At 40.4% G+C, this 26,414-nt stretch overlaps 2 protein-coding genes across 4 annotated transcripts; both read left to right on the top strand.

Moving 5' to 3' along the window:
- Positions 1 to 1,357: 1,357 nt before the first annotated feature.
- LOC137264834 (aldo-keto reductase family 1 member B1-like) lies at positions 1,358 to 16,069 on the top strand. 3 transcript variants are annotated; one of them, XM_067800168.1, is made up of 10 exons: positions 1,358 to 1,493; positions 5,006 to 5,092; positions 9,344 to 9,505; positions 10,125 to 10,247; positions 12,393 to 12,443; positions 12,899 to 13,021; positions 13,113 to 13,219; positions 13,668 to 13,743; positions 14,324 to 14,407; positions 15,067 to 15,246. In XM_067800168.1, the coding sequence occupies exons 2-10, from the start codon at positions 5,009 to 5,011 to the stop codon at positions 15,133 to 15,135; spliced, it is 879 nt and encodes a 292-aa protein (XP_067656269.1). In that variant the 5' UTR covers positions 1,358 to 1,493; positions 5,006 to 5,008; the 3' UTR covers positions 15,136 to 15,246. The 3 variants fall into 3 exon arrangements, with proteins under 3 accessions (XP_067656269.1, XP_067656268.1, XP_067656270.1); XM_067800167.1 differs by lacking the exon at positions 1,358 to 1,493 and adding an exon at positions 2,294 to 2,415 and having other exon boundaries at positions 15,067 to 16,069; XM_067800169.1 differs by lacking the exons at positions 1,358 to 1,493; positions 10,125 to 10,247 and adding an exon at positions 2,295 to 2,415 and having other exon boundaries at positions 15,067 to 15,240.
- Positions 15,681 to 23,627, top strand: LOC137264835 (uncharacterized). Its single transcript, XM_067800170.1, has 5 exons — positions 15,681 to 16,069; positions 19,433 to 19,809; positions 20,376 to 20,469; positions 21,058 to 21,146; positions 22,724 to 23,627. Exons 1-5 carry the CDS (start codon positions 15,988 to 15,990, stop codon positions 22,778 to 22,780), a joined length of 699 nt encoding a protein of 232 aa, XP_067656271.1. The 5' UTR covers positions 15,681 to 15,987; the 3' UTR covers positions 22,781 to 23,627.
- The last annotated feature ends 2,787 nt before the right edge of the window (positions 23,628 to 26,414 follow it).

The raw sequence follows: 26,414 nt of genomic DNA, 5'->3' as shown, positions 1-26,414 counted from the left end.
ACAGCTGAAGACATGTGCTATATATAAATTTTATGACGCCATGGGAAATCCCACCCGTGACAAAGCGAAAGAACTAAGTCGGCCATAACGACCTGACTGCGTGCTAGTTTGTTTACAGACAACGTCTGGATTATTAGGAGTACTGGCTCCTCGAGGAATAAGGGAGATTCGACGTTGTAAATATAAATGTGATATTTGTTTGGTCATTATTAAGCGCAGCTGTTCCAATTTCCAACACTCCAATTGCACGTAACCGCTGCTGACGTCCACTCTGGTTTTCATCACTTAAATGTATACAACATACTGACACGTTTTACTGTAAATTTCGATATTTTATCCCGACCATGTGCATATCACGAAAAACGAAATCGGTGAGTGTAGCAATATTCCAGCAATACAATGGTGGCCACATCAGAAATGTGCTTCATGCATTGTACCCATGTGAGCGAACACTTACACGTAACACTTTAACACTGTTAACACTGATAATAATCATACTTCTGAATGGTTTGCGTTCGGTCCCAACTTAGGGGTGCAAGGTTTCACCATCCCCGAGTCTGTACACTCGTTTTGAAGTGCAGTAGTGACATTTCAATGGCATTGAAACCAATGAAATGTTCCTTTTACTACCTCAGGGAAGTCAGGTTACCTATGTTCTGTGTATGGCGTTATTGTACAGAGAAATTGTTACACCGGGCACTGGTTTGTGCGGTGATACCAGCAACAAAGGCACATATTTGAAAAATACGTACCTAAACGTGGAAACCGCAACAATATCTGGCAAGATATAAGTTCAACTTAAGCAAGTGATACAATTCGATAGGCATTCATTTCAGCGATTCATAGGTTTAGGATTTACTATATCGACGTTTCCTTATAAAGCTGTGGCGGTTGAGTAGCCTAGTGGTTAACACATTTGCTTGTCAGTCCGAAGACTTGCGTTCGATTCGACACATGGGTAGAGTGTATGAAACCCTTTTCTGGTGTCCCCTGTAGTGATAATGACGGAATATTGCCAAACGCGGCGTAAAACCCACTCACTCACTCACTTGTAATAAAGAGAAAATCATAAAATTTCAGGATAGTGATCTTGATCTAAGTGGGATTATTTGTCCCATTAAGACAAAGGTAGAACGTACACACGATGGCGAATGTTGTGATTACACTTGGACAAAACATTTTGTCTATATATGTTTTGATAAAAAATATTCTGTTATCCACGTTAACCTTGTCGGTTGGGAGGGTAAAGATTATACAGGTCATGGGACCTCCAGTATGGTGTTAGATAAGCACAAGATACACCCTTTGATGTATGGAAAACAGAGTCGTTTGTTATTATCTTCACCAAAGATATGTGACTCACACATTGTTCCCATACACGAACCAAATCTCTAGAGTCTGGAATCACTCTATCACACCATGCAACATTTAGTTTATTTGTAGTTACGTATGGGCAGTGAACGTAAAGTGCCGCTGACTGTGTCACGGTGGAGGTGAGTTATTTTGTTTATAAATACAAACCAGTTGTTGATAACAAGCGCACCGACTTCACCCCAGGTCGAAATTTGCATGTAACCGTCACCTGGTTGTCAGCGTTAATGATTTCTTTCTTTGTTTGTTGTTTGGCGTTGCACGTTGCAGTGTGCAGCAATATGATAGCAGTCCAGACAATAAAGAGCTGACATCATGATCTACACTAACATGTGTCAGCCGAGTCAGGGCGCCTCACAACCTGATACCATTAGCCGCCTCCCACGACAAGCATGGTTTGCTGAAGACCTGTACCTGCAGGGATCAACACTGTCATAATGCTTGAGTAATAATGCACAATAAGCATATTTTTCCTTCTGCGGGCAAACTTAGTTGTCTTTCCATTTCATGAGTGAAGGAAAAATATGAAATATCCTAACACGATACAACCTTGTTATTCAAACATATCAATGACATCGGGAGCCACCCACTATACCATCACAGTCACACAATACACACGCTTAGTCTGTCTGACAGTCCCTGAACCGCATTATTTAAACATCTGCCCAGAACATTCCTCAAAGCTAGAGCCCTAAAGGAAGCAAGTCTAGATTTCCTCAAGTTCAAGCTTACTTCTCACCTGGGCTCCTTTTCAATTTAAAAGGGATTTATTTTCTATATTCAGGTCTAAGCTTAGTCTAACTTATAACTCTAACATGACCGATTTCAAGCGAGATATGTCACGTGGCATTCCGTATCAATCAACAACTGACCAATCGGCGTAGCCAAACTCTGTCTATAGTTGAAACGTAAGAGACATCTGCACACACAGCACTTCCTCAACCACTGAATATACAACGATAAAAAAGCCAGTGTTATCCGGGATTTAAGCACGCTGCGTGAAAAATAACACCTGACACCATCCGCTCTGTATGGCCGTACAAGGTAGGTTGCTTGTTTTAGTGAGTGCAGCAGATATATACCCCTTCTGGAATTGCATCACATTACACACACACGCACGCACACACGCACACGCACACGCACACGCACACACAACATACACACACACACACACACATATATATATATATATATATATACACATACATATATATATATATACACGATGTATCTTGATTCTTACAGGGTTGTATAAAAAGCGCCTATTAACATTGTCTGGGCTTTGAAAAAAACGTATATGAAAATGGTCTGTAACAGGCAGGTTGTATAAAACGTTTAGTACCATTGCCTCTTACAGGGTTTGTATAAGCTATGTATGAAACACATCCCAAATACACATAAATATATTTTACCTGGTCTGTCGCTGAGGTTGTGTGTCTTATTAATCATGTCTGTATTCCTGATCTGTGCGAATACAGTGATACTGTTATGATTTGAAGATCAGCCCTTAGTGTAGAAACATACTGACATGGAAAGCAATTTGCCTTGCCATTACATTACGTACATTACGTCTTGCTTTCTGTGTACTACCAGCATAGCAGAAAAAAGTGTTTGGCAGTTTGAACTTCACATGAGATTTACAACATTTTCTGTTCAATATGTTACACCTGACACCCTGATGGTGCAGTAGATACAACGTCCGTCACCTTCTTTCGTTCTAAAACTTGAAACGGTAAGATAGACCTACATTTAAACAATGCAGTTTTGCAAAGTTTAGTTTTTGATATAATATTGTGCACCGTGACTGCATGTCTCTATTGATTGTACTGTGCACACGCTGGATGGTCCTATACTATGTGTTCGTGCCGTCGTGCACGTACCTCGGTGTCGGTGACGTCATGTCGGGGGAGCCTGTACACTGGACCTCAACTCACTGACAACAACCTGATATGCACAATGTGCACATGCATCCTGTATCCAGGAATAGTCTTGCAATACGTGTACAGGTATTCGGGGATGACGTGGCGTGGTGGAGCAAGACTCTAGGTGGGATTAACTTCAACGACCCCTGCTCCTGTCGTGTCACCCTGCCCCAGTCATTCAGTTGTGCGCCCTTTTAAAACTAACCTTGTCATTTATAAATGTTATGGCTATGAAAAGGTATTTGCCTATTACAATTGTCACGCGTGGGGTATGTTTTCACATAACAATTGTAATGATGATTTACGATTAAGAAAATTGGTTTCAAATATTAGACTGTTATTGCATTGTAGCCATGCGTCTAATTCACATTTTAACTCTTTCATAGAAAACTCACTCATAGTGTACTCACATAAAAACTATCATGTTCATTTGGTACATTCCTGTATTTGGAAATCTTTAACAATATATATTAATGTACAAGAGCATTGTTTTATGTTCAGATATGTAGACATGCTCTATCAAAATATTGATGTTATCCACATCTCGTAGCTGACTGAACATATCGTTTCATCGTTAATTGTTGAACACCATTGTGATTTTCTCAGCTTGTAAATATTCGCCCGTTGAATATGTTTGGGTACATGCTACTTTTCTGTAGGTCACACTGCACATTTGATACTGACTTTGTTATGTCCTGAAATATTTATATATAATTATGATAGCTATATTTGATTCTGAAAGCACACATAGTCTTTGTCCATAACCCATGAATTATTAACTATCTGCCCCGTGTGTATATATCCTGTCAATACTGTTACACCCCAGTCCTTTGTTCAACACCGATGACTGTCGTGGTAGATAGATGTATAATTACTCAACTTCCTGTCTTACTGTTTACCATCACAACATCCATATGCGTGTGACATCACAATCCACAATGTATACACATACTTAATAAGGTTACATGATCAAACGTTCTATAAAGCGTTCTCTGGAACAATCTCTCTGTGACAAGGGCCGTAACTGCCGTAGGCCTTCTTGCGTACCACAAGCCATGTAAAACCTCATACCAATCCTCTGAAATCTAAAGCGGCCTAAAACTAGAGTAAGACTACGCATATTATCAAACATGAGTTTGAGAGTGTGAACAATCGTACATCTCGCAACCAACTCCAATGTTAGACTTCTCAAACAGTTGTCGAGAAACAGGATTGGTCGTTTTTCTCACCAACTTTTCCATCAAACTTTCCGAGGTGTCACGTGACACATTTTGGTCGTCCGGTAAAATCAGCCTACAAAATGGTAACGCTCAAATGACACGGAAGTTTGACAACATGTGTTAGACGTGTGAAGACTTCAGTTTGTAACATTTTAACAACATGCGTTGTCAAACTTAAGTTTACCGAGGGAAGGCCGCTTAATAACACGTCACTGAAGTAAGAAGAGATTGCGTCACATGGTGACGTCATATGTACTTTTCTCTACATCGTCACCCTATGACGTCATATATTACCATATCGGACCAATCCGCGTTTACAACAATTAACACACCCTACATATGGATGATAATCTTTTTTCACTCTCATACTAATGACACATAGAGAAAGACACAACATGTGATATTATCTACACTGCAGGTACTGTTGCAAGATGACGTAATAGTAGTTACCATGTGATTATCGTTTTAAGTTTCGGTTGGGATATCTTTCAGATAATGGCGGACCGAATCCCGAGCATGCGTCTGAGCAGCGGTTACAACATGCCCATGCTTGGGTTGGGAACAAACAACTGTTCCAAGGTTTGTGCCCTTGTAGGAATACTCCGCGGGATTTTCTTGACTAGAACTGTAAAAACGTACTCAGTGTTCCAGTCAATGCAATAATCCGTATAGACATAGTATAGATGCCAATGGCCACCCAGACCTGTAACCTCTACTTTTCTCAAGGTTGCTTTTTTTACATACCAGGAGGTTGAGGAGAGGATGTAATGTGTTATCATAGAATGAGGTAGACATGCATAGACATATACAGATATGTATCATTCATTATATTCATATTAGGCCTATTAATTGCTATTAAGTTATTTCTTATCTTTTGCACATAATTTCTGTATTTTTAACTGTTAACTGTACATTTAATGTTCAGTTCGCCGCCATATTAACATATCTTTCTGCTACATGTATATTCATCTAATACAGTGTTCCCAGAAATTATTGAGAAAATCTTTGTTTTTTTTCTAATGATGCTAAGATTGGAAAAAGGGCTTTCACTATGCACTAAGCAAACTAAATAAGGGAGACAACTCTTGAAGGCTTAGAAGGCAGCTCATTACGTCAAGAGTTATCTCCCTTGTCTGAGCAGACGGCTTCCTGTGTTGACATGGCAGAATTTACAGCAAGAGAGAAAAGAAAGCTCATTCTAGATGATTTTGAAAGGGGTGAGGCTGATGCTAAAGTGTTAGCTTGTAGACATGGTATTCCTCTGTCTACAGTATACAGAACTTTGAAGAATATTCAAACAGCAACCGGGATATAGCACAAAGCAGGGGCAGGTCGGCCTAGGAAATTCAGTGTTGTGGATCGCCGAAGACTGGGCAGATTGTGAGTAGGGGCAAATTGAAAAGTGTTGAGAACATCAGAAATGAAATGATTAGCAGAGGAAGTCCTCAGGTATGCAATGAAACAGTTAGGCAGGAATTACAGAGACTTAATTGGGTGAAAAAACGTGGAATTCCCTCGCCGTTGATGAAAGATGCACAAAAGGAAAAACGTTTAAACTGGTGTCGGGCTCATGAAAATCAAGATTGGGATAATGTTTTCTTTTCGGATGAAAGTTCTGTTTGGCTTTTCCCTAATTGTGTGAAAATTTGGACCAAAGATACTGTCAAACCTATCTACCAGCGACCAAAACATAGCCCGAAGTTTCACATGTGGGGTGGCATATCGGCTCGCGGAGTGACGCCATTGTGTGTTTTCACGGGAAACTTGACAAAAGAAAGATACGTTGACATTCTAAATGGTCACCTTCTTCCGACAGCACAAACATTGTATGAAGATAATTGGATTTTCCAGCATGATAATGACCCAAAACACACTGCGCGCTACACAAAACAGTGGTTGTCGGGCGAAAATGTTCAAGTTTTAGACTGGCCCAGTTACAGCCCAGACCTAAACCCAGTTGAGAATGTGTGGGGAGTCATGAAGGACAGAATAAACCAAAAGGGACTGAGAAATATTGAAGATATGAAGGCCGAGGTGGTCCAATATTGGGATACCCTGTCACACGATTACCTACAAATTTTGATGGGTAGCGTGCCTAGGCGTATTAAGGCATGCGTTGCTGAGCAAGGAGGTCTAACAAAGTACTAAAACAAGACTGAGACTGTAAAAGGATGATGTTTTAACATGTTTATGTAAGTAAAACGCCAGAAGTTAATAAACGTAATGAGTTACATGTCGCAACATGATTCTCAATAATTTCTGGGAATACTATACATGCAAAACCTGGATTTCATCTTTTGTGTTCATGTTGTATGTTACGGTCTCTGTCATCAGTCTAATACTTCCTCATCTAAATGATACTATTCTCAGATATTGTGGAATAACAATTAACATTTTTTTCATTTGTAAAAATACCTAAACCTAGTTGAAGCATTTGTGGGAGTATGTAGTCACTATTAACAATATTGTTTACGATTATCCAAATGTCTTATTGACTTGTCCATATGAAACAAAACCCAAACTGAAATAGAATATGTTTGGCATTTGTAGCCAATACTATTCCACCACTGTCACCGTGAGACTAATATTAAAAAGACATTGGGGAGGTAGAACACTTTTATCAAGAGTATATGTACTTAATCTGAGCCAGTACTTCGCTAACCGTGACATATATGTGAGCACTACCGCATTCACCCATTACCCAGTTCTGGAATCTGAACTTTTTATTTATTTTTAAAATTTTGTTGTCCAGATTTCTGACACGCTGATGGTTTAACCATTACACAAAAAATCCCTGTTCAGTACAGGTAATAGATGCTCTTTAGACACGTGTACATTGCCATTAACGTTTTTTTTGTGTGTGCTGGTGATACATGGCGAGAATTTACCTTTTGTCCAAAGTAGTCTGTGTGCAACACTATCAGAAGCTTCTTGCCTCAGAGATACGTTTTCGTATAATTTTCTACTGGGCCACTGTTACGAAACACCTTAACCTTTGACTTGCTCACGTTTACTTCAAAAGAAAACAATCCAACCACAATCTTTTTTTCAAAGTTCAGTGTGAGTGAGTTTAGTTTTATGCCGCACTCAGCAATATTCCAGCTATATGGCGTCGGTCTGTAAATAATCGAGTCTGGACCAGACAACCCAGTGATCAACAGCATGTGCATCGATGTAATAAAGATAAGGAACAGATGTGTACTCAGTATGCATCCTTGACGACTACCAACATTACACGTGAAGTAATTGCACAATCCATTTGAATACATTGATGAAATAATATTAAAGATTTTCCCACATATGGCCATATTTAAGCCTTGTCTGTAATGCATAATGCTCAACAGTATAAAACATTTAAAAAATCATAAGGAAAGAGCAAAGAGGCTGTTATCATAAAACCAACAACACTTGTTCCATTGTTGATCACTCGTGTATGGAATATTGTAAGGAATATCACATGTGAACTGACCTTGCTTATCTTCATACAGTCTTCCATTCATACCAAGGTGTTCTACATAGTTCAAGGCGTCATCTGCGCTTAATCTCAATGGGTCAGTATATAGTCTGTTTGGCTCAAAAGCGGACCGATGAATTGCAATGCAACTCAAAAACTAATTTGTTTTTTACAGAATTTTTTTCCAAATAATAAAAAAGTTGTTTAACAAACTATCATTAAATACTGACACAGTTAACTGTTTATTACGAGGAAGGAGTGCAAGGAAAGGCACAGTCAGCTGTTCGAGAAGCACGTGCACAAGTGCCGCGAAAGTTATACATTCATTAACCTGCTGCTGTGCTGTCTCCATGCTTCCTCGCACACCTAGCTGTCCCTTTCTCTGAACTCCTCCCTCGTATTAAATAGTAAACTGTGTCAATATTTGTAATGCTAGTTTGTTAAAGAACTTTTATATTTTAATGAAAAGTATTCTGCAATGAAACTCACAGAGTTGGTGTGATGTGCTGATTATGATGAGCATTTCACTGAGTATGTTATGTTTATTGGTTTTGGAGCTAGACGGCAATTCATCGGTCCACTTTTGAGACAAACGGACTATAGTGACAGGGACAGCCATCGACGTCCTTATCAGGAACGTCCATATGTCAACGTCAGTATTGACGTCAGTAAATGCTGGATTGCGATTGGTTAATTGAAGTCATTCAGCGGTACGTTATATACCTCTACTTTTCCAACATGACAGCCATCGACGTCCTTATCAGAAACGTCGATATGTCAATGTCAGTAAATACTGGACTGCGATTGGTTAATTAAATTCATTCAGCGGTATATATACCTCTATATATACTTCTGCTTTTCCAACACAGTATGTATTTGTTTAAAATCCTGATGACGCGGTTATGGTAGAATGGAGAGAAACATACTGAGTTGGAAAATCAGAGGCATACAACGAAACTAAAATATCTCTATTTTATCTCTATGTTTATCTACAAAGTACTCTGAAAAGATCATGTAAGTACACGTTTAGACAAATTGGACGTACAGTGTGATTCCAAGTTTTCGATTCGGAAGAGGTTATACACGGAGACACAGATACTAGTTAACAAGTATATCCTGAACACAAAAGGGTAGGATTCATGAATATTATGGGCATATTTTGTAGGGACGACTGATCACTCAATTACGTATTAAATATCCATGATGTTCATTTTCATAATTTAAAATATATCTCACAGAACATTCAGATTACTTACCTTTCAGTTTCAGTATGTAATGCACATGATGAACATGATTAATTCTTAATTTCTGTGATTAGATGATGACGTAATTTTAATAATATGTGAATGAGTAGGGCATTATATTGATTGTGTCAGGTCAGCGAGGTCGGGAATATTGTGAGGACGGCCATACAGATAGGGTACCGCTACATTGACACCACCTCAGTTCATGAAACACAGCAAGAAATAGGAGTCACTATTAAACAACTGATCAATGATGGAAGGATAAAGCGAGAAGAGCTTTTCATTGTGACGAAGGTAAGATGTCAATGCAGTACGCAGCAATGAATCAATGAATATGGAATTATGGCAAATTGTAAGCGAGATGTTCTTTGTGCAAATATATCCCCCTCCATTCCAGACACGTGGTCTTGTTGCCACTTCGTACACAATGACATAATAGTGCCATTCTACACACTGTTAGTGTTGATGTGAGGACGACAGTAACTCCTCTACAGTATGTGACGTAGCTTGTACAACCTTGAGTTTTTTTGCAACTGAGTCTAAACGGGATTCGAATCCACCACACTCAGACGGCCAATTCACTTGTCAGAGGGGTATAAACAATGTGTGATACTGACTTCCAGTTATCTAATTCTTATGCAAGCGTCGGTGACTAAATGGACTAGATCGCTGAATTAGTGTGCTGGCGTTGTGGATTCGAATTCTGTTTTGACATCCAGAACATACAAAGTAGCATCTATAGTTAACTCACAAAGCGCTACCCCTCTATACGATAAAGATTACAAATAGTTTTTATCGGTTGAAAGTATCGCTTAATCATGAACTACTGTTCACATCAGCATGAACAAATATCGTCACTCCATGCTGGTTGTGGCTACATTCGCTTACATTTACATCTAGCTTTAAGTTACAGTTACTGATTCTGAGTCAATGTCATGAACCGGAGCAAGTTTTGCCAGCATGCCAAATGTCCCTGGAGGCCCTGAACATGGATTATATCGATCTCTACCTGTTACAGAGCCCGATGGTCTTTACAGTGAGTCTGAAACTCTGTCCTTGTGTAAAATGTAGTCTATTTTATTAACACCCTTCACTATATAATGCTTCCACAACTGTACTCGCCTGTTGTCTCTATACACTTGCCAGTCCTGAAATATATATAGAACCTGTAAGTCTCGCGAGGGACTACTTCCGGTACTAAGCTGGATCTCGGCTTCCACTGTGGTCGCTAGCTTGCGACTTGCGAGAAAGATCTCAGCTTACTTCTGGTAACAAGCGTATATTCAAGAACCAGTTCTGGTTACAAATTGCGCGGCCGCCAACTTTGATTTTTCTAAGACCAGGCCAAGTCAAGACTACCATTCCTCTCCAAAGTTACAGAAAAAAGTAGCAAACCAGATGCAGATGCACATCAAGGAAAACACTCTTGGTGAAATTATGCAGTCAGCCTACAGGGTAGGCCACATCACAGAACCATCCCCCGTTCGCATACAAAATGCCTTATTGAAAGCAATGGACTCTAACGGAGCTGTTTTTCTTATTATGTTGGACCTCTCAGTAGCACAATAGATCACCAAGTAATGCTTTCACGACTACAATCCTGTACTGGGGTCACCTGATCTGAAAAGTCTTGCAATGGCTCTCCTATCTAACTGATAGATTTCAGTGTGCGTTTGTGAACAACGCAGAGGAGATTTGTATGGCGCGCCGCAAGGGTCAGTACTGGGACCTATTCTCTGTGCCATTTATACCATATTAGTTGGACACATCTCGAGAACACGTAAGCTGTACTTTAATCTTTACGCGGAGGATACCCAGCTGTTTCTTTGATTTAAACCGTTGAACAATCTTTCTGTTAAAGACACATACCAAGTTATCACAAACTGTGTAAATGACATCAGACTTTGGATGCAGGACAAGTTCCTTAAGTTGAATGATGACAATGCAGAAGTCTAGATATTCAGCTCCAGACATGTCTTGTTAAGAAAGAACATCATTTCCAAATCTGAAACTGAGTAGCCACGAGATCTTACCAAGTCAAGGCATGGAGTCACTATGGAAACCACACACACCAGGGAGCAATGTAAATTTTGTCTGCAAATCTGCTTACTTCCAGATGAGAAATATCAACCAAATAAGGCTTTATTTTGATTCCTCAGTCGCAAAAGCCTTTGTCAATGATATGGTAACATCTCGATTGAATTACTGCAAACCCAGCTTTATAAGTTACAGTTTGTCCAGAATGCGGCACCCAGGACTTTGATACACAAAATATGAACACACAACAGCGGTTCTAAACAGGCTCATGATCAATTACAAGCTCCTGGCCGTTGTCTTCAACTCACTGCAACAAACGGCTCCACTTTATCTGCAAACACTGATTGCTTTGCACGCCCCCCCTCCCTCTCCCCCCCCCCCCCCCCCCCCCCCCCCCGCGCGCCTAAAAACCACTTCCGTTCAGCTCATCTTACGCAGCTCGATGTTCCCAAAACAAACAAATGTTATAACATTTAGTGAGAAAGCAGGGATCTCTCTCCCTCTAGACATGGGGAACTCTGCCAAACCCTGTTCCTTCCAACTCAAAATGCATCTCTTTGCAAAAGCCTTCCAGTGATCAGAGCTCTTCAGCAATCGTTCTTGGAAAGGGCGCGATGAAAATAACTTAATGACAGTCGTAATAGTTAACTAATTTAGGGAAGGTCAGATCGGACATTTGGGCTGATTTGTCAGCACACTTGCATGGGTGTTGATTTTACATTCCATGTCCATATCTGCCCAGTAATTGTGAATTTCCCGTCTGTAGGCGTCGGTCAATTGACACTTCAAGGCACACATCATAATTGCATGTAGTTTAACAGTCCCAGTGAAGCGGCCGGCAAATCATAGACATCACATTCAAGGTTACTCTTACTACTAGTGTATTTAAGGTATGCAGCGTGTACATAGTCCTGCCGTCATCTTGCAGCGCGTACGTACTGTAGCCAGAAGACAAATAACCGCTAACATCTAGTGCTTACTGTCTCCCGAAGGCAGGATAAGCTTCTATCCTGATGTCCTTACTGTAACCACAATGAGCTTATATGGTGTGCAAAAAATGTCAACCATTGATATTATGACACTAGTTACGTATTTTCCGTACTGCATATGGACAGGTGTGTATCTACTCATGTTGTTTCCCCAGGAGACTGAGCGAACCAAACTGACTACAACCGACTTCCTGGACACTTGGAGGGTAGGTGGTTGTTCTCCTCTCAGCGAGAAACAATAAACCGTAACAGGCGATACGTTTGAAATATTCTCTATTTCCGACCAGCAATTTAACAACTTGATGTATAATCCATGATATTTTGGAAGTTGGTTTATGCTGCTTTTTCCCTGATATTTTGCCCACCTGCAGATAATAATGCTATCCCGCCCATAAGACCTTGAATGTATTGTGGAAATAGAAGAGGCATCCTCGTCCGGAAACTGACGCTTCAGTTTAGAAACTGTCCATACTTCTACCATAGACCTCTTAGCATGTTTCATCAAGGTTGTAACCCTTTGGCGCATTCTACATAATTATATTCCTCATATATGGCGTTATTTGATATGCTATTTTTACCATGCTGTTTGCCAAAACAGTTAAAAAACAATTGTCATTGCTTACATGCTCTAAGTGAGTATTTTCTCTTCTACCTAAACCAGGCCATGGAGAAGCTCGTGGACAAAGGTCTTGTCAGGTCTATCGGCGTCTCCAACTTCAATAAACAACAGCTGGAGAGGATTCTCAAAATGGACGGCCTCAAGTACAAGCCTGCGAACAATCAGGTACAAAGAAGACTTTAGAAGTAAACAAATCCGTCAATGCAAATTCTGCTTCAGATGGGAAATATATTTTTGATCGTTTGAATGATTTCAGGTGGAGATAACTCCGTCTCTGTGCCAGGAGGAGCTTCTCCAGTTCTCCCTACAAAACGGTATCTCCACTACTGGCTGTGAGCCATGTGGGACTCTAGGACAAACGAAGTGAGACATGTTATTTACATCGAAATATTGCAAAGCAATAAAACCGCGCTGATATAGATCTTGATAAGATTCTTATCACGGGTAATCTAGTTGTGCAACGCGCCACAATTCAATGTCCGAGTAGCGTCCCTTGTGTATGTCAGGAATATGGGATGGAATACTACTGATGTTGTTTCCTATGCTTTCTCAGTACCATGCCGTGATGGGAATCGCTTCCACATGAAGCTGACATTTACTGATCAACCTAGACATTTTGCAGGGCTGATGAAAACGGACTCTATGCTGACATTCTGGACAACTGATTGTAAGAGTATAATACCAGGTGTATGTAATAGACTAGGCGCGCATGGACGCACACGCATGCACGCACGCGAAGTGTTATTTTATGTATAACCAATTTAATCTTTTACGTCAACACCGTTACACAGTCTGCAGATTTCTGTTGCAGTATCTCCAAGGACTCGCACAGCTGCCAGGAACCAATTGTCGCTATCGCAAATAAATACGGAAAATCAGCCGCACAGGTATATAATATTTTCTGTACAGCAGCAATGACATGAGGTACTCCTGCAGACATCTCTCCCACAGCCTTGTGATAGATTTTAATACTAAATATGTACTGCTGACCATAATGATATCCCTGAGAGACTGTGTTTCAACTAATCTCACTAAATACAGCACGTCGATTGTCGAAGTGAGGCAATCTAGGCCCGAATTGTTACCCTCACTTGAAGGCCGGTGAATACCCGAGCTAGAATTGGTCTTCAGTAACCCATGTTCGTCATAACAGGCGACTAACGGCATCGGGTGGTCAGGCTCACTGACTTGGTCGACACGTCATCGTATCTCAATTGCGCAAATCGATGCTCATGTTGATGATCACTGGATTGTCTGATTCACAGACCGCCACCATATCGCTTGAATATGGCTTAGTGCGGCGTTATGGAACGAATCAACCCACCCACTCACTGTTTCGCCGAGAGAGGTAGTTTTCAACTCAGGAACTAGTCTGACTGACGTTATGAACTGTGCACGACAAATCCAAAACGACAACTGATACATTTTGTACGGTAATCTACTCAATTACAATTTTCTCTACATCAGGTGATACTCAGGTGGGGCATACAGAGGGGCTATGCTGTGGTTCCCGGGGCAACGAATACATTTTGTCTGGTCCAGAGCATGGATGTGAGTGTCTGTTTTGTAATTGTTGTGTCTGTGATTTAATTCATTTTACCTCAGTGCCATGTATATGAGTGTGCCAAAAAATGTAATGGTGGTGATGTCCAATTTACACTTTGGTATTTGTGTGTGACACCTCATACCTTGGTGTTCCTTCATTTGTTAGATTTAGAGGCTGTCCGTACCGTTTAGGGGCACAACCGAGTTCCCTCTACAGTGAATAAAATATATGCACATAGTTTGTTGATCTTTCACTTAGAGCAAATGATCTTCAATACAGTTTGCTCGTTTGTCTTGTAGCATACGTTCCCTTGTTTCATCAGGTGAACAATTTTCTTTCTTTCACACATCCCTGTGTTTGAGGCCACGGGGGAGGCAACACGTGCCATCTTATTGAGAACGATTGGTATCATAGTCAGTATCTGACCTTGATTCGTTAGTCGTTATTTTATGTGGATTTCTGTGCTTATAGAAAAGCCCTGGGTGTATTTTTTTAAAAAGGTTTAATATTCTGTGTCACACACGTCATATAATATCTTATATATGGGTGTGTCGCCTCAAATGACGTAAACAAACAAATGCAACCGTACCAGTACCTTGTGTTGGAAAGTGCAGAGAGACTCAGTACTTTTTAAAGTACTGATTGGATATTGTTTTTGTTTCAGATATTTAACTTTGAACTCTGCAAGGACGATATGCAAGCAATAAAAGCTCTGGACAAGGATACAGAGTAAACTGCAACAAATAACAAATAAAGACACGGTCCACTTGTTCAAAGTGTCATCAATTGATCATTATGTACATGAAATATATATGTTACTCCGCATATAGGATAAGGATTTGGTTCGCTTTGTTGTTTTTTAAATATGTCCGGTCGAGGTTTGACAGTTGTACAGTGACAACTACCGGCGACAAACCCTGTTCCATATGTATGAGAAATCTCTGCTGAAAGGATTGCAGAGTAATTTGTACAATTTTGACTATATTGTCTGATTGTTTGTGTGTTTGTTTAACACTGCACTCGGCAACATTATGGCTATGACGGCGAGTCTGTCATGAGGGCGTGTCTAGCGAACCCTTACGTTAACACTGATTTTTCGTAAACCGTTTTAGCAGCTGGTCGTGGTTGATGGTCTCTGGTGCTGGCGTTTTAAATTCACTACTTCCAAGAACAATCGACTCTCTTGTTGTCCTCGAGGCACGCAAACAGCGACTAGGGCCATGCAATCCCCGCGTGTTGGTGAGGGTCGAGGTAGACCCGTCTGTCAACATCCCCTGGAATGGGACGTGAGAGTCACACATTGTCTACGGCCATTCTAACGTTTAAAACATGGTCCCACTGACAGAACTAACAGTAGAAGCTCACTGCGTCTTAACACAGCGCAGACTTCACTGACAATGGGGGCGTTAAGCAGACAATGTTTTACCTGTCACAGCCTTGATCTTGTTGAAGACAAATGCAGATTTTGAATATTGCTGACTCGAACACACGTCCCTGCCCCCGGTGTTGCAGACACTCAAGAAAGGAGCTGGATTTGGCCACGGGAATACATCGTCGACCCGATTAGTTTTATCCTCCTCCAAAAATGAATGCTCGTTTCACAAAGACATGGTTAAAAGCAGTTCTATTTCACACGCTTATTGGAATATGGCTGATAACAGTTAAAGGTAAGTTTTATCTCTTTTGGGAAATAATTGCGCAATATCACATCTACCAGAAATGGACTTCACCCACTGTACCTGTGTAAGGAAATAAACCCCGACTTTCGGTGCGCCGAAAGAACACTTTATCAATTTGTACTTATTTGTACAATAGACATGGAGCTATGACAACTATTATCAATATTGTCGTATATTATCTGCCATGATGAATAACGATCTGTTAAAAGGAACACCATGCAATCACACTTTGAAAACAGGACAAAAGTCGGCAGTGTTTAAATATCCATAGATGTGAAAAAGATAAAACACATGCATAGGTACGACCTAATCAATGTAAAGTGGAACTAATCTGAATGACAGATAGTTGTTTATGGAAATATGTAACAAGTTTGACATTAGCTTATGAAGGATATGAAAGGTTCGCTAAAAACTGACATTAATAATCGGTATCAAGTGTTTGATCAAACTCCATCATGGTTTCTGATGACTGAAGACTAAGTATGACGATTATCGCAAGCACGTATAGAAATATTCTGTTGTCATGTTGGGAATTTAGAACCGGTGTTTTGGCAGTTTGCTTAAGTTCAGGATAAAACCATGAGTGAGTGAGTGAGTGAGTTTAGTTTTGCGCCACACTCAGCAATATTTCAGCAATATGGCGGCGGTCTGTACATAATCGAGTCTGGACCAGACACTCCAGTGATTAACAACATGAGCATCGATCTGCGCAACTGGGAACGGATGACATTTTTGAACGGTTTTTGAGCACGGTTTCACATCACTGTGCGAATTTAAATTTACTGAATCAGACAAATTGTAGGAACGGAGAACAAACATAGATTTACAACTTAACTGAAGGGTTCCACGTGCATTGTGTTCGAATTCGTTCACCCGTGAATGTCATTGTCATTAAGTAACTACTGATCCTTATCACTTGTCTTACTTCTATACCGGGAACAAATATCTCCATAACTTGATCATAATTTGGAAAAAGTAACCGTGCTCCATAAGGAGTTGAATGGACATATTCGGAAATCAAATAATACAAGTTTTTGAAGACATATCGAGTTCAAGATCGTTATAAAAATGTACATGTGCATATTACTACACGGTGATGTTTGCTCGTTTGTTGGTTTGCTGGAGCACACATGTCGTTTACAAACGTTAGCCACACGCTTAGCTGTTTACCTGTCAAACTCATAAACAAACACATTTGGCTGAAATTCAACGTGAACGCGCCGACGTTATGCCCAAGCAAGAAAGGCTCTAAAGAAAGTTGTTGGATATTTTCATATTTATCGAAAACAATGTTTTATCCATGGATACGAAATTTGACATGAGCCACATGTGCTTGTGTGACGTCGCGTCCATAAGAGAAGCATGTTCGGTTGTTGCATCTTTGGCATCAATGCCAAACTACGTCGTTAACTCATTTCATTAGTGGTAGCAGAACCGTATCCAGGACAACGGTTCAGTGAACACAACTTCCGGTTACTACATCATCTTGTTCTCTCTTCATCGTCAGGCACGACTTTCTTGGTATAGACACATTTGAATGTGATAACAAAATACAAGGACTTTCAAAGTCTCATCTGAGGAGCTCTGGTAGTCCCTGGTTACTAAGGACGTTTAAGCGAAGTTTCCTTTATCCAATGTTGTATGAAACTCGATAAAAATCTGGCCAGAGTTTTATCTCTGGGTAGAGGTAACAAGACATAACTGCATCTACTCTGTCGTTATTTATGCATAAACGGCGTGTTACTGTAATCATTGTTATTTCAATTGTCTCTAAATTCAGGGGCGGTGGGGTAGCCTAGTGGTTAAAGCGTTCGCTCGTTACGCCAAAGACCCGGATTCGCTTCTCCACATTGGACGATGTATGAAGAACATTTCTGGTGTCCACCGCCGTGATATTGCTGAAATATTGCTAAACTCGCTCAGTCAGCTACACTATAAACAGTTTGAGAGGCATTCTAGAAGTTGCTGAGATAAAGATGACAAGAATTTTTTATGGATGATCAACTTCTTTATTGCAGGGTAGCGACGTTTCGGTATAGATTCTTATACCGTTTTCAAGCGTGTGGGGAATGGCAGGGGGAGTACAATATATATACAGCAGAGATGAGCATGTGATGACAATACAACAATAACAGGATTAACAATAACTATATGAGGTAACAATACATTAGAGAAGTGTTGAGGTAAGCTGATAAAGGACTGAAGCCAGCGGGTGAGTTGACAGAAGCCAGAGTGAGATGAGTGGATTAATTGGTGGAAGCCAGGGTGAGTTGAGTGGACAAATTGAGACTGGGGGCCAGAGTGGGTTGATTAATTAGTGTTAATGATGCAGTTGAATGCCGGAGAGACAAAGACGCCTCGATCCCTGTTGATTGTTGGGTTGTGTCTGCGGATTTGTACTGCTTCAGCAAGTTTGCGTTGTTTGAAGTCATGTTTGTTGCTAGCAAGTGTTGTGACAGTGTCCCAGTTGATGTTGTGGTCAGGAAATTTGGTGATGTGTTCCGAAATGACACAAAATCAGCCATTTCGGAACACATCACCAAATTTCCTGACCACAACATCAACTGGGACACTGTCACAACACTTGCTAGCAACAAACATGACTTCAAACAACGCAAACTTGCTGAAGCAGTACAAATCCGCAGACACAACCCAACAATCAACAGGGATCGAGGCGTCTTTGTCTCTCCGGCATTCAACTGCATCATTAACACTAATTAATCAACCCACTCTGGCCCCCAGTCTCAATTTGTCCACTCAACTCACCCTGGCTTCCACCAATTAATCCACTCATCTCACTCTGGCTTCTGTCAACTCACCCGCTGGCTTCAGTCCTTTATCAGCTTACCTCAACACTTCTCTAATGTATTGTTACCTCATATAGTTATTGTTAATCCTGTTATTGTTGTATTGTCATCACATGCTCATCTCTGCTGTATATATATTGTACTCCCCCTGCCATTCCCCACACGCTTGAAAACGGTATAAGAATCTATACCGAAACGTCGCTACCCTGCAATAAAGAAGTTGATCATCCATAAAAAATTCTTGTCATCTTTACACTATAAACTATACTAATATCAATACTAATACCATGAACTAAATGTTAGAATATTGATACTTACCCCACTGTTTGCATTCAACTAGGTGTAAATGACAGTCACACAAAAGTTGTAAGAAACACATTTTGAGAGAGCTTTTGTTTTACAGACGTACTACACCTGCAGGAATGTAATTTCAATTGGCGTTAATATGACCTCAGCAGGTCAGAATGTTGCTGATGTATGGTGTACAACCTAACCTATATGCTGGTAAACACAGAGTCACAATTACCTAATTTTTGTTCTACAGGTTGTGAAGAATCATGCCGCTTCTCCTACGACCAGAGCTTTAAGGAGTACAGTAACAGATGCGACCAGACCGCCACTGGCAACATAGTCGTTACCGACCGCGCCCACTTCGACGGCTCGTCGTTCCTATCCCTCCCAATGTTCCAGCAGAATCCTCTTCGGCCAGCGTTCGCCATGGCATTCATCTTCAAGTATACGGGGCAGCGCACCTTCCGTGACGTCGCCATACTTAGCAACGGCTGCGTAGATGCTCCACCCACCATGGAGTTCAAACTGCGACCGGGACGGCATCATAATCAGTTTGCTACGACGACTTTCAGTCTTAGGATGACAAACGACGAAAGAGATATGAACATCACTGTGAGAAATATCAACGTGGTAAGGCCCCTGATCATACTAGAGGCAGGTATACCATTCTGGGCAGGAGCCTTTAGTCACGCCGACTGATGTAGGTTCGAATCCCCAAATGGGTAAAATATGTGAGGCCATCAGTTGTGTTAAAAACGCACTAAAATATGGATAATATCACTGAAGAAACAAAATGTCTCCGTTAAATTAGTGTGACAAACAAACGCTCAAACTTCAATAATGTAAATACAAGAGAAGATGGTGTATGACGAAGGGTGTGGCGTCGTACTGAACATCATTAAAGGGTTCATTTACGTATTGACAGATAATAGGAAAATCAGTAAGGTCGAGCAGGTTATTCAATATTACCCATTTTCATATTAAGAGTGGCAGTCACTCATAACATGAGTAATTATTATAAAACTCACAGAAGTGAATGAAGGATCGCGTCTAGTGGGCAGGCCGGATGAGTGTCTTTCAGGAGAACCAAATATTGGTTTTAGAACATACCTAGAACATACCTGAACATGGCGTTAACGCAATTCCACCTCATCTGTCAGTTAAAGGTATTCACATAGTGTCATCTTCTCATGCAGAACGTTCGGGAGGAGGTGTTGGTGCAGATCGCTCAGAACGAGACGGCTGTGGAAGTCCAGGTAGCAGGCCAGCCCAAGCAGACATTCGCAAAAGGTGAACGGATACCTCATAGTATACCTTATAAAGATAACATATTTGAATGGAACAAGGCTTTTAAAAATATTTCCCTGATCTCGGAAAGGTACGTGAGCCTATTTCTCGATTTCCCAGTGGCTGCCTTGCTGTAAGTCATTCGTTCCCCTAGCAGAGTACGGAAAATATGTTTCGGTCTCTAGAAATTACATCATGATAAAAACAGTGTTTTATGGTTCTTATTCTTCATCATCCTTCATCATGTAGTTGTCTCGAAAAGGTCCACCTGGTGACCTACAATCATTTAGTTATCGAATAATCAGAATAAGTGCTCTTTCTGCATCATATCTAAACAGCCATTTTGAAAAAATCCCACATATATGCAAACTTTCAGTTTCCAAAGCACTGCACATTGTTTTACCTCATGACTGGACCAATAAAACGTGTATGCGAATAGAATAGCAAAGAATAACATAGAACTGACTTTACAAATTGAATCATTATCGTGACTAAAAACCGGATGTCTAACGTCGCTGTGTAGAGTTACTTCCCTTACATGTCCGACGCTATGTATTGTTTGTATTGCTGGTATACGTCTTTATACTGCAGATATCAACGACTATATCGGGCGCAGTGACTGCCCGCTACAGATTGGGGCCGGCAAGGGCCTTGAGAACTATGTTGGCGAGTTCGATGAGGTACGTATGAACGTTTATAGTCATAAACCAGTAAAATACTTTCCTACTCTCTTATACACAGACATATGTGTGCGCACTCATGCACACACCCACTTAGACACGCCACACACACACACACACACACACACACACACACACACACACACACACACACGTTCATTTGAAAACGACGAATATGCCCCCTTAGTGAAATGGAATAGATCATTGATCATTGTATCATAAATATTTTTCAGTTTTTCTCAGTGGTGTTTAAACTCTCAAATTCGCCCCGTCACCTATTGCCTAGAGTACATAATGTTTTCATATATACCTGAACAAATGATTATTTTTACCATGGGATAATACTGACCATGGTACGAACATCAAGATACCTTTACCCATATGTCATTATACAGGTGAAACTCTTTGATAAATGGGACATTTCTAATTATGTAAAAAATGAATGACGATGAAAAACGTGTCAGTGTAATCATGGAGATATGCAGGTATTTTATTCAGTATTTTAAAAAGGGCATGATTACTCGTGATTTGTCAATATAGATCCATCCCATGACAGACACGGCTTTGTTTCCTTAATAATATCTGACTAATCTACCTCGTCACTCCTGCAATCTTTATACGCCTTTGCACTCACATCCTTGAAGACGACAGACACTCCCGATGGCGACTGGTCGTACTGTACACACTCGCGCCTTAGTCATAATATTTACATGACTAGAATTTGAATTTCTTTGATATGAAAGACAACATGATGTATCCGTGTATACAATGCCCATGCACTATACACGTTTACCTTGTCACACCCATAAAAAGTTGTTCTCTAATGGACTGAACCCTCTGCTATTGTTTTCTGTGCACTCCGTTTACAAGCGAGTTACATTTCGTGTACCCCGCTGGGAATGCCTTACTCATTTGGTACTTAGTGGTATTACCTCTCTATCTCGTATAACATTGAACCATATATGATGTACGGAAATTACCAATGTTTTACGAATGCAAATCGATGGCAGGGAGTCAACTCTAAATCTGTATTTCTTGTAACCAAAAGCGTTGGCTACACACAGATTTGTACCCGTACTTCAAGCAATTCAATATTAACATTGAAGTGTTCGGCAGGATAAATACGTTGTTCACTGATCCCTCGGGGCCCATTGGTTGATGTATCCGCGATGTTTGTCTAAATTCCCGTAGCCCTTCGGTTGATGTACCCGCGATGTCTGTTTACACACACGTGGAGGGTACATCAACCCATGGACCCCTCGTGACCAGTAAACACTTTATAATGTGTGCAGGTGTCGTCAAGATTTGATTGATATCTGAGTGTTCAAATATGGATGGCACATCATACTGATTTCACAGCTGTTTTTTGTTTCAAATATTCTTGATCACATGCCACTTTATTCGTTTGATCTGATACTTCTTGAACAATTCCTAGCTTTGAGGAAAAAGGTTTACAAGAAAGCATTTCATTTGACTTATGTTAACTGGCAGGTGGAGTTGGTGAGTTTGGCTGAACACAGTTTTGAACAGTATCCTAGATATATCACGTCATGATATATGTCTGATATATATTTCAGTTTGTTTACTTCCCGTGTGTCAATCCTGGATTCTTCAGCATCTCCAGCCTGTTCTGATGACCGGTGCCATATGTCCCCCCTAACCGGGCGCAAGTTCCATTTATACCGAGGATACCTTGAATATATAAGCATACAGGGGCGTGTACTGAGCGCAGGTCGTGCCTTCGTATTGAACTATTCACATGTCTTTTCACGATAATACAAAATATCAAATTCTACGATTCGCAACTATTTGTATCATCAAGTTATTGTTTCTACTTTCGATACTTCAAAAAGGAAACCTGCGGTTCCTGGTTTGATATTAGTATCACTGTCAACACATTGCTCAATAAAATGTAATTTTCTTATGATTTTATTGAATGATTTCTCTCTGCTGACTGTGTGCTATCAAGTTACATAATGATGACATTTGCTGGGCACTGGGTAGTTTGGCGAGCAGCTGGGGCACTGAGTAGTTTGGCGAGCAGCTGGGGCACTGGGTAGTTTGGTGAGCAGCTGGGCACTGGGTAGTTTGGCAAGCACATGGGGCACTGGATAGTTTGGCGAGCAGCTGGGTCACTAGGTAGTTTGGCGAGCAGCTGGGGCACTGGGTAGTTTGGCGAGCACTTGGGGAAATGGAATACGTGTTATTACTGTGTGCCAAGCTTTCGCCATACACTACAGAACATTGGCTGTGATCCGTTATGAGTACCTTTTACACACCACAAAGGTAGGGTATGAGGGGTGACTATATAGGGAATCAACTATTGCGAGATGCTATTGCAAATTACTAGTGCAATAGCGATAGTTCATTGCTACCAGCTATTGCAATACTGTTGCAATAGTTTGTTTTCTCCTTGAATTATTTGAGCTCATTTTCTAAATGAATGTTTGGTTTATGTGAAATAAAAGCAAGTTGAAGTAGTTTCAGTCTCTTTTAATTACTGACCAGAATCTTGAAACCTGTATTAAGTTTGTTTAAGAGGTAACAGTGTAGATTACTCTAAATCAAAGTGAACGAATCTGGTATCCTCTGTGCTTTGCGCGGCGCATTTATCAACGGAAGTCATTTAGTAAACTGTCCATAGTCTCACATACTATCGATTCATCGATAGTATTTGTTTCTACCATCAATCAAGTACTATCACAGATTAGACCGATGCATCGTTACGGCCCTAGAAGGTATGATATGGACAAGCTTTATCTGCTCATGATCACTACAGGTGCCGCTCTGTATCTCACCATTAGTAATGACATTTTAACAAACAATCGTTCGAAATGATTTCCAACCCTCTTTCCAACACAACATCAAAATAGCCCCCAACACATTGCATTGTTTGGGTCAGCATTGTGTATTGCTATTACTAGCTGTTTCTCAAGACCCATTTACGTCTTCAAGCAAGTGACATGTTCGTCAATTATTAACCATCAATGAGACCTGGGACGCTGGACCTAGAGTTTTGAAGTTGTCTCAGAGCTAATATTGTCATAAGTTAATGTTAATGCATGACACTTACGACCATCTTAACACTAAGAAAACTTCGAAAATCTAGACCTAGGGCACACTTGCACAAAGTGATGTTAGTGTTGTAATGATTGTAGCTCCCATTCTTCAACATGGGCTTAAAGAAGTCGTAGCGCTATGATCGCTTTGTGCAAGTGGTCTTATACGGCGTATGAGGAAGTATTATTCATATTACACATATTTGTGTGTCAAGCTTGTAGTTTAGTTCATATAAATTGTAGCATCTAACGGGTATTACTTTGTGTTCAAAGATCATAGTAATAAACGAAGTGAACTAAGGCACAAAAGAGTCAACTGACAGAACAAAGTTTTAGAAAAAACCCACCAAACTGCCTAAAGGTGTATAATTTTTAAAAAAGCTGGAGAGCGCATACATCATTTGATTGAAGAGGAATATTGTCATCGATTGCATGCTTTACACGTCACTTCTCATTTTAACGACAGTTGTCCTCAGCCAAATGCTGTATGTTTTTCTTGATACGATAGTGTAGACAAGCAATACCTTGTATGCTGTATAACGCTCGATCATACTGAAATGCAAAATATAAATTCTCTTAATCAAATATAATTAATAAGTATGCATCGTAAAGTTGTTTCCACTTGCGTGAGTTAGGTTGTCATACATTTCGTGTGAAACATGTATACTGTGTTTATATACTAGAGACAATAATGTTTGTCACCTGAGATTATAATTAGATCAGACAACGACGACATGGCGACGTCACGTCAGGGATATGAATAAATACTCACAGATCATGAATAAATACTCACAGATTATGAATAAATACTCACATGTAATCTGTTGGAACGTTAGTAAATATAGACTTTCACAATCCACAGTCAGAAGACAGTAGTTCTGAAGGTTGACGCATGGAAAATAAAATGAAGTGAACTTTTACACAAATTTTGCTGTCGGCGTTTACACGTTTTCAAATAATTTCCATCACTTTTTTCTTTGTGTGCTTTTTCTCGACAGAATGCACACTAATATTGTTACTCTTAGTTGTGAATACAAATGTTTATATTGAGGAACTTTCCAGTGAGTGAGATTAGATTTACGCCGCTCTCAGCAATATTCCAGCTATATGGTGGTGGTCTGTAAATAATCGTGTCTATGCCAGACAATCCAGAGATCAACAGCATAAGCATCTATCTGCGCAATTGGGAACCGATGACATGTGTCAGCGAAGTCAGCGACCCTGACCTCCCGATCGCGTAGGTCGTCTCTTACAACAAACATAGTGGCCTTTTGTGACAAGCATAGATCACTGAAGACCCGGATCTTCAAAGGTCAGGAAATTTCCAGAAAGAACGAACTCAACTGACAGGGTATTGGACGGTATCATCAATACTAGTACAGACTCGTCCAAATGCACATAGAAAAGAATAGGTGGGAACACTGGATCTAAAACGACTGTTTCATAAAACATAATCGTTCAGCGAAATACATATATCATTGGGTATTTCACTATATTTGAAGATGTGGTGGGTTGTGATGAAAGCGTTCGCTCATCATGCCGAAGACCCTGGTTCGATTCCCCACATGGGTACAATGTGTGAAACCCATTTTTGGTGTCCCCATCCGTGATGTTGCTGGAATATTGCTGAGAGCGGCATAAAGATATACTCACTCACTAATTGGATAGGATATCTAAACAATTTGACATCATTTGAAGTCAGTGGCATGTAAATAACATTTGACTTTTGGAGTGACATGAAAACAGCAGAGTGAGGTTGCTGCAAAACTTTGGTGATTCACTCGAAAGTTGATTGGTCAGGTCAAGGGGATTTCTTCACAATTGTTAACACTGTCACACCTTTGTGTGGCCCGAGGTGTACAACTGTCAACGACCCGTTGCTTGTGTATACCAGGAAAAGACCTCAACATAGGTCGCTGTCTGTCATACATGCAATCTCTCTCATGACAACTCGAGGACAAAACAATCATTCACTTTAACAAGTTTCAGACATAACATTTAAGTCTCGATACACATGCAGATGCCTCAATAACAGAACCGTGATTTTAGTTCAAATTCTGCGTTTAGAAAAAAACCCAAACAAAAACAGGTGAGCGATGACCAAGTAAATCTTACTGACAGGTATTTTTAAAACAAACATGGCTCGCATAAATCACATACTTGCCTGTCATGGGAAATACATCTTAAGAAGAACTGTGAATTCTCCCAG

The sequence above is a fragment of the Haliotis asinina genome, chromosome 15 (genome assembly GCF_037392515.1).
Source record: "Haliotis asinina isolate JCU_RB_2024 chromosome 15, JCU_Hal_asi_v2, whole genome shotgun sequence".
Taxonomy (NCBI): domain Eukaryota; kingdom Metazoa; phylum Mollusca; class Gastropoda; order Lepetellida; family Haliotidae; genus Haliotis; species Haliotis asinina.
This window is presented reverse-complemented; position numbering and strand designations above follow the sequence as displayed.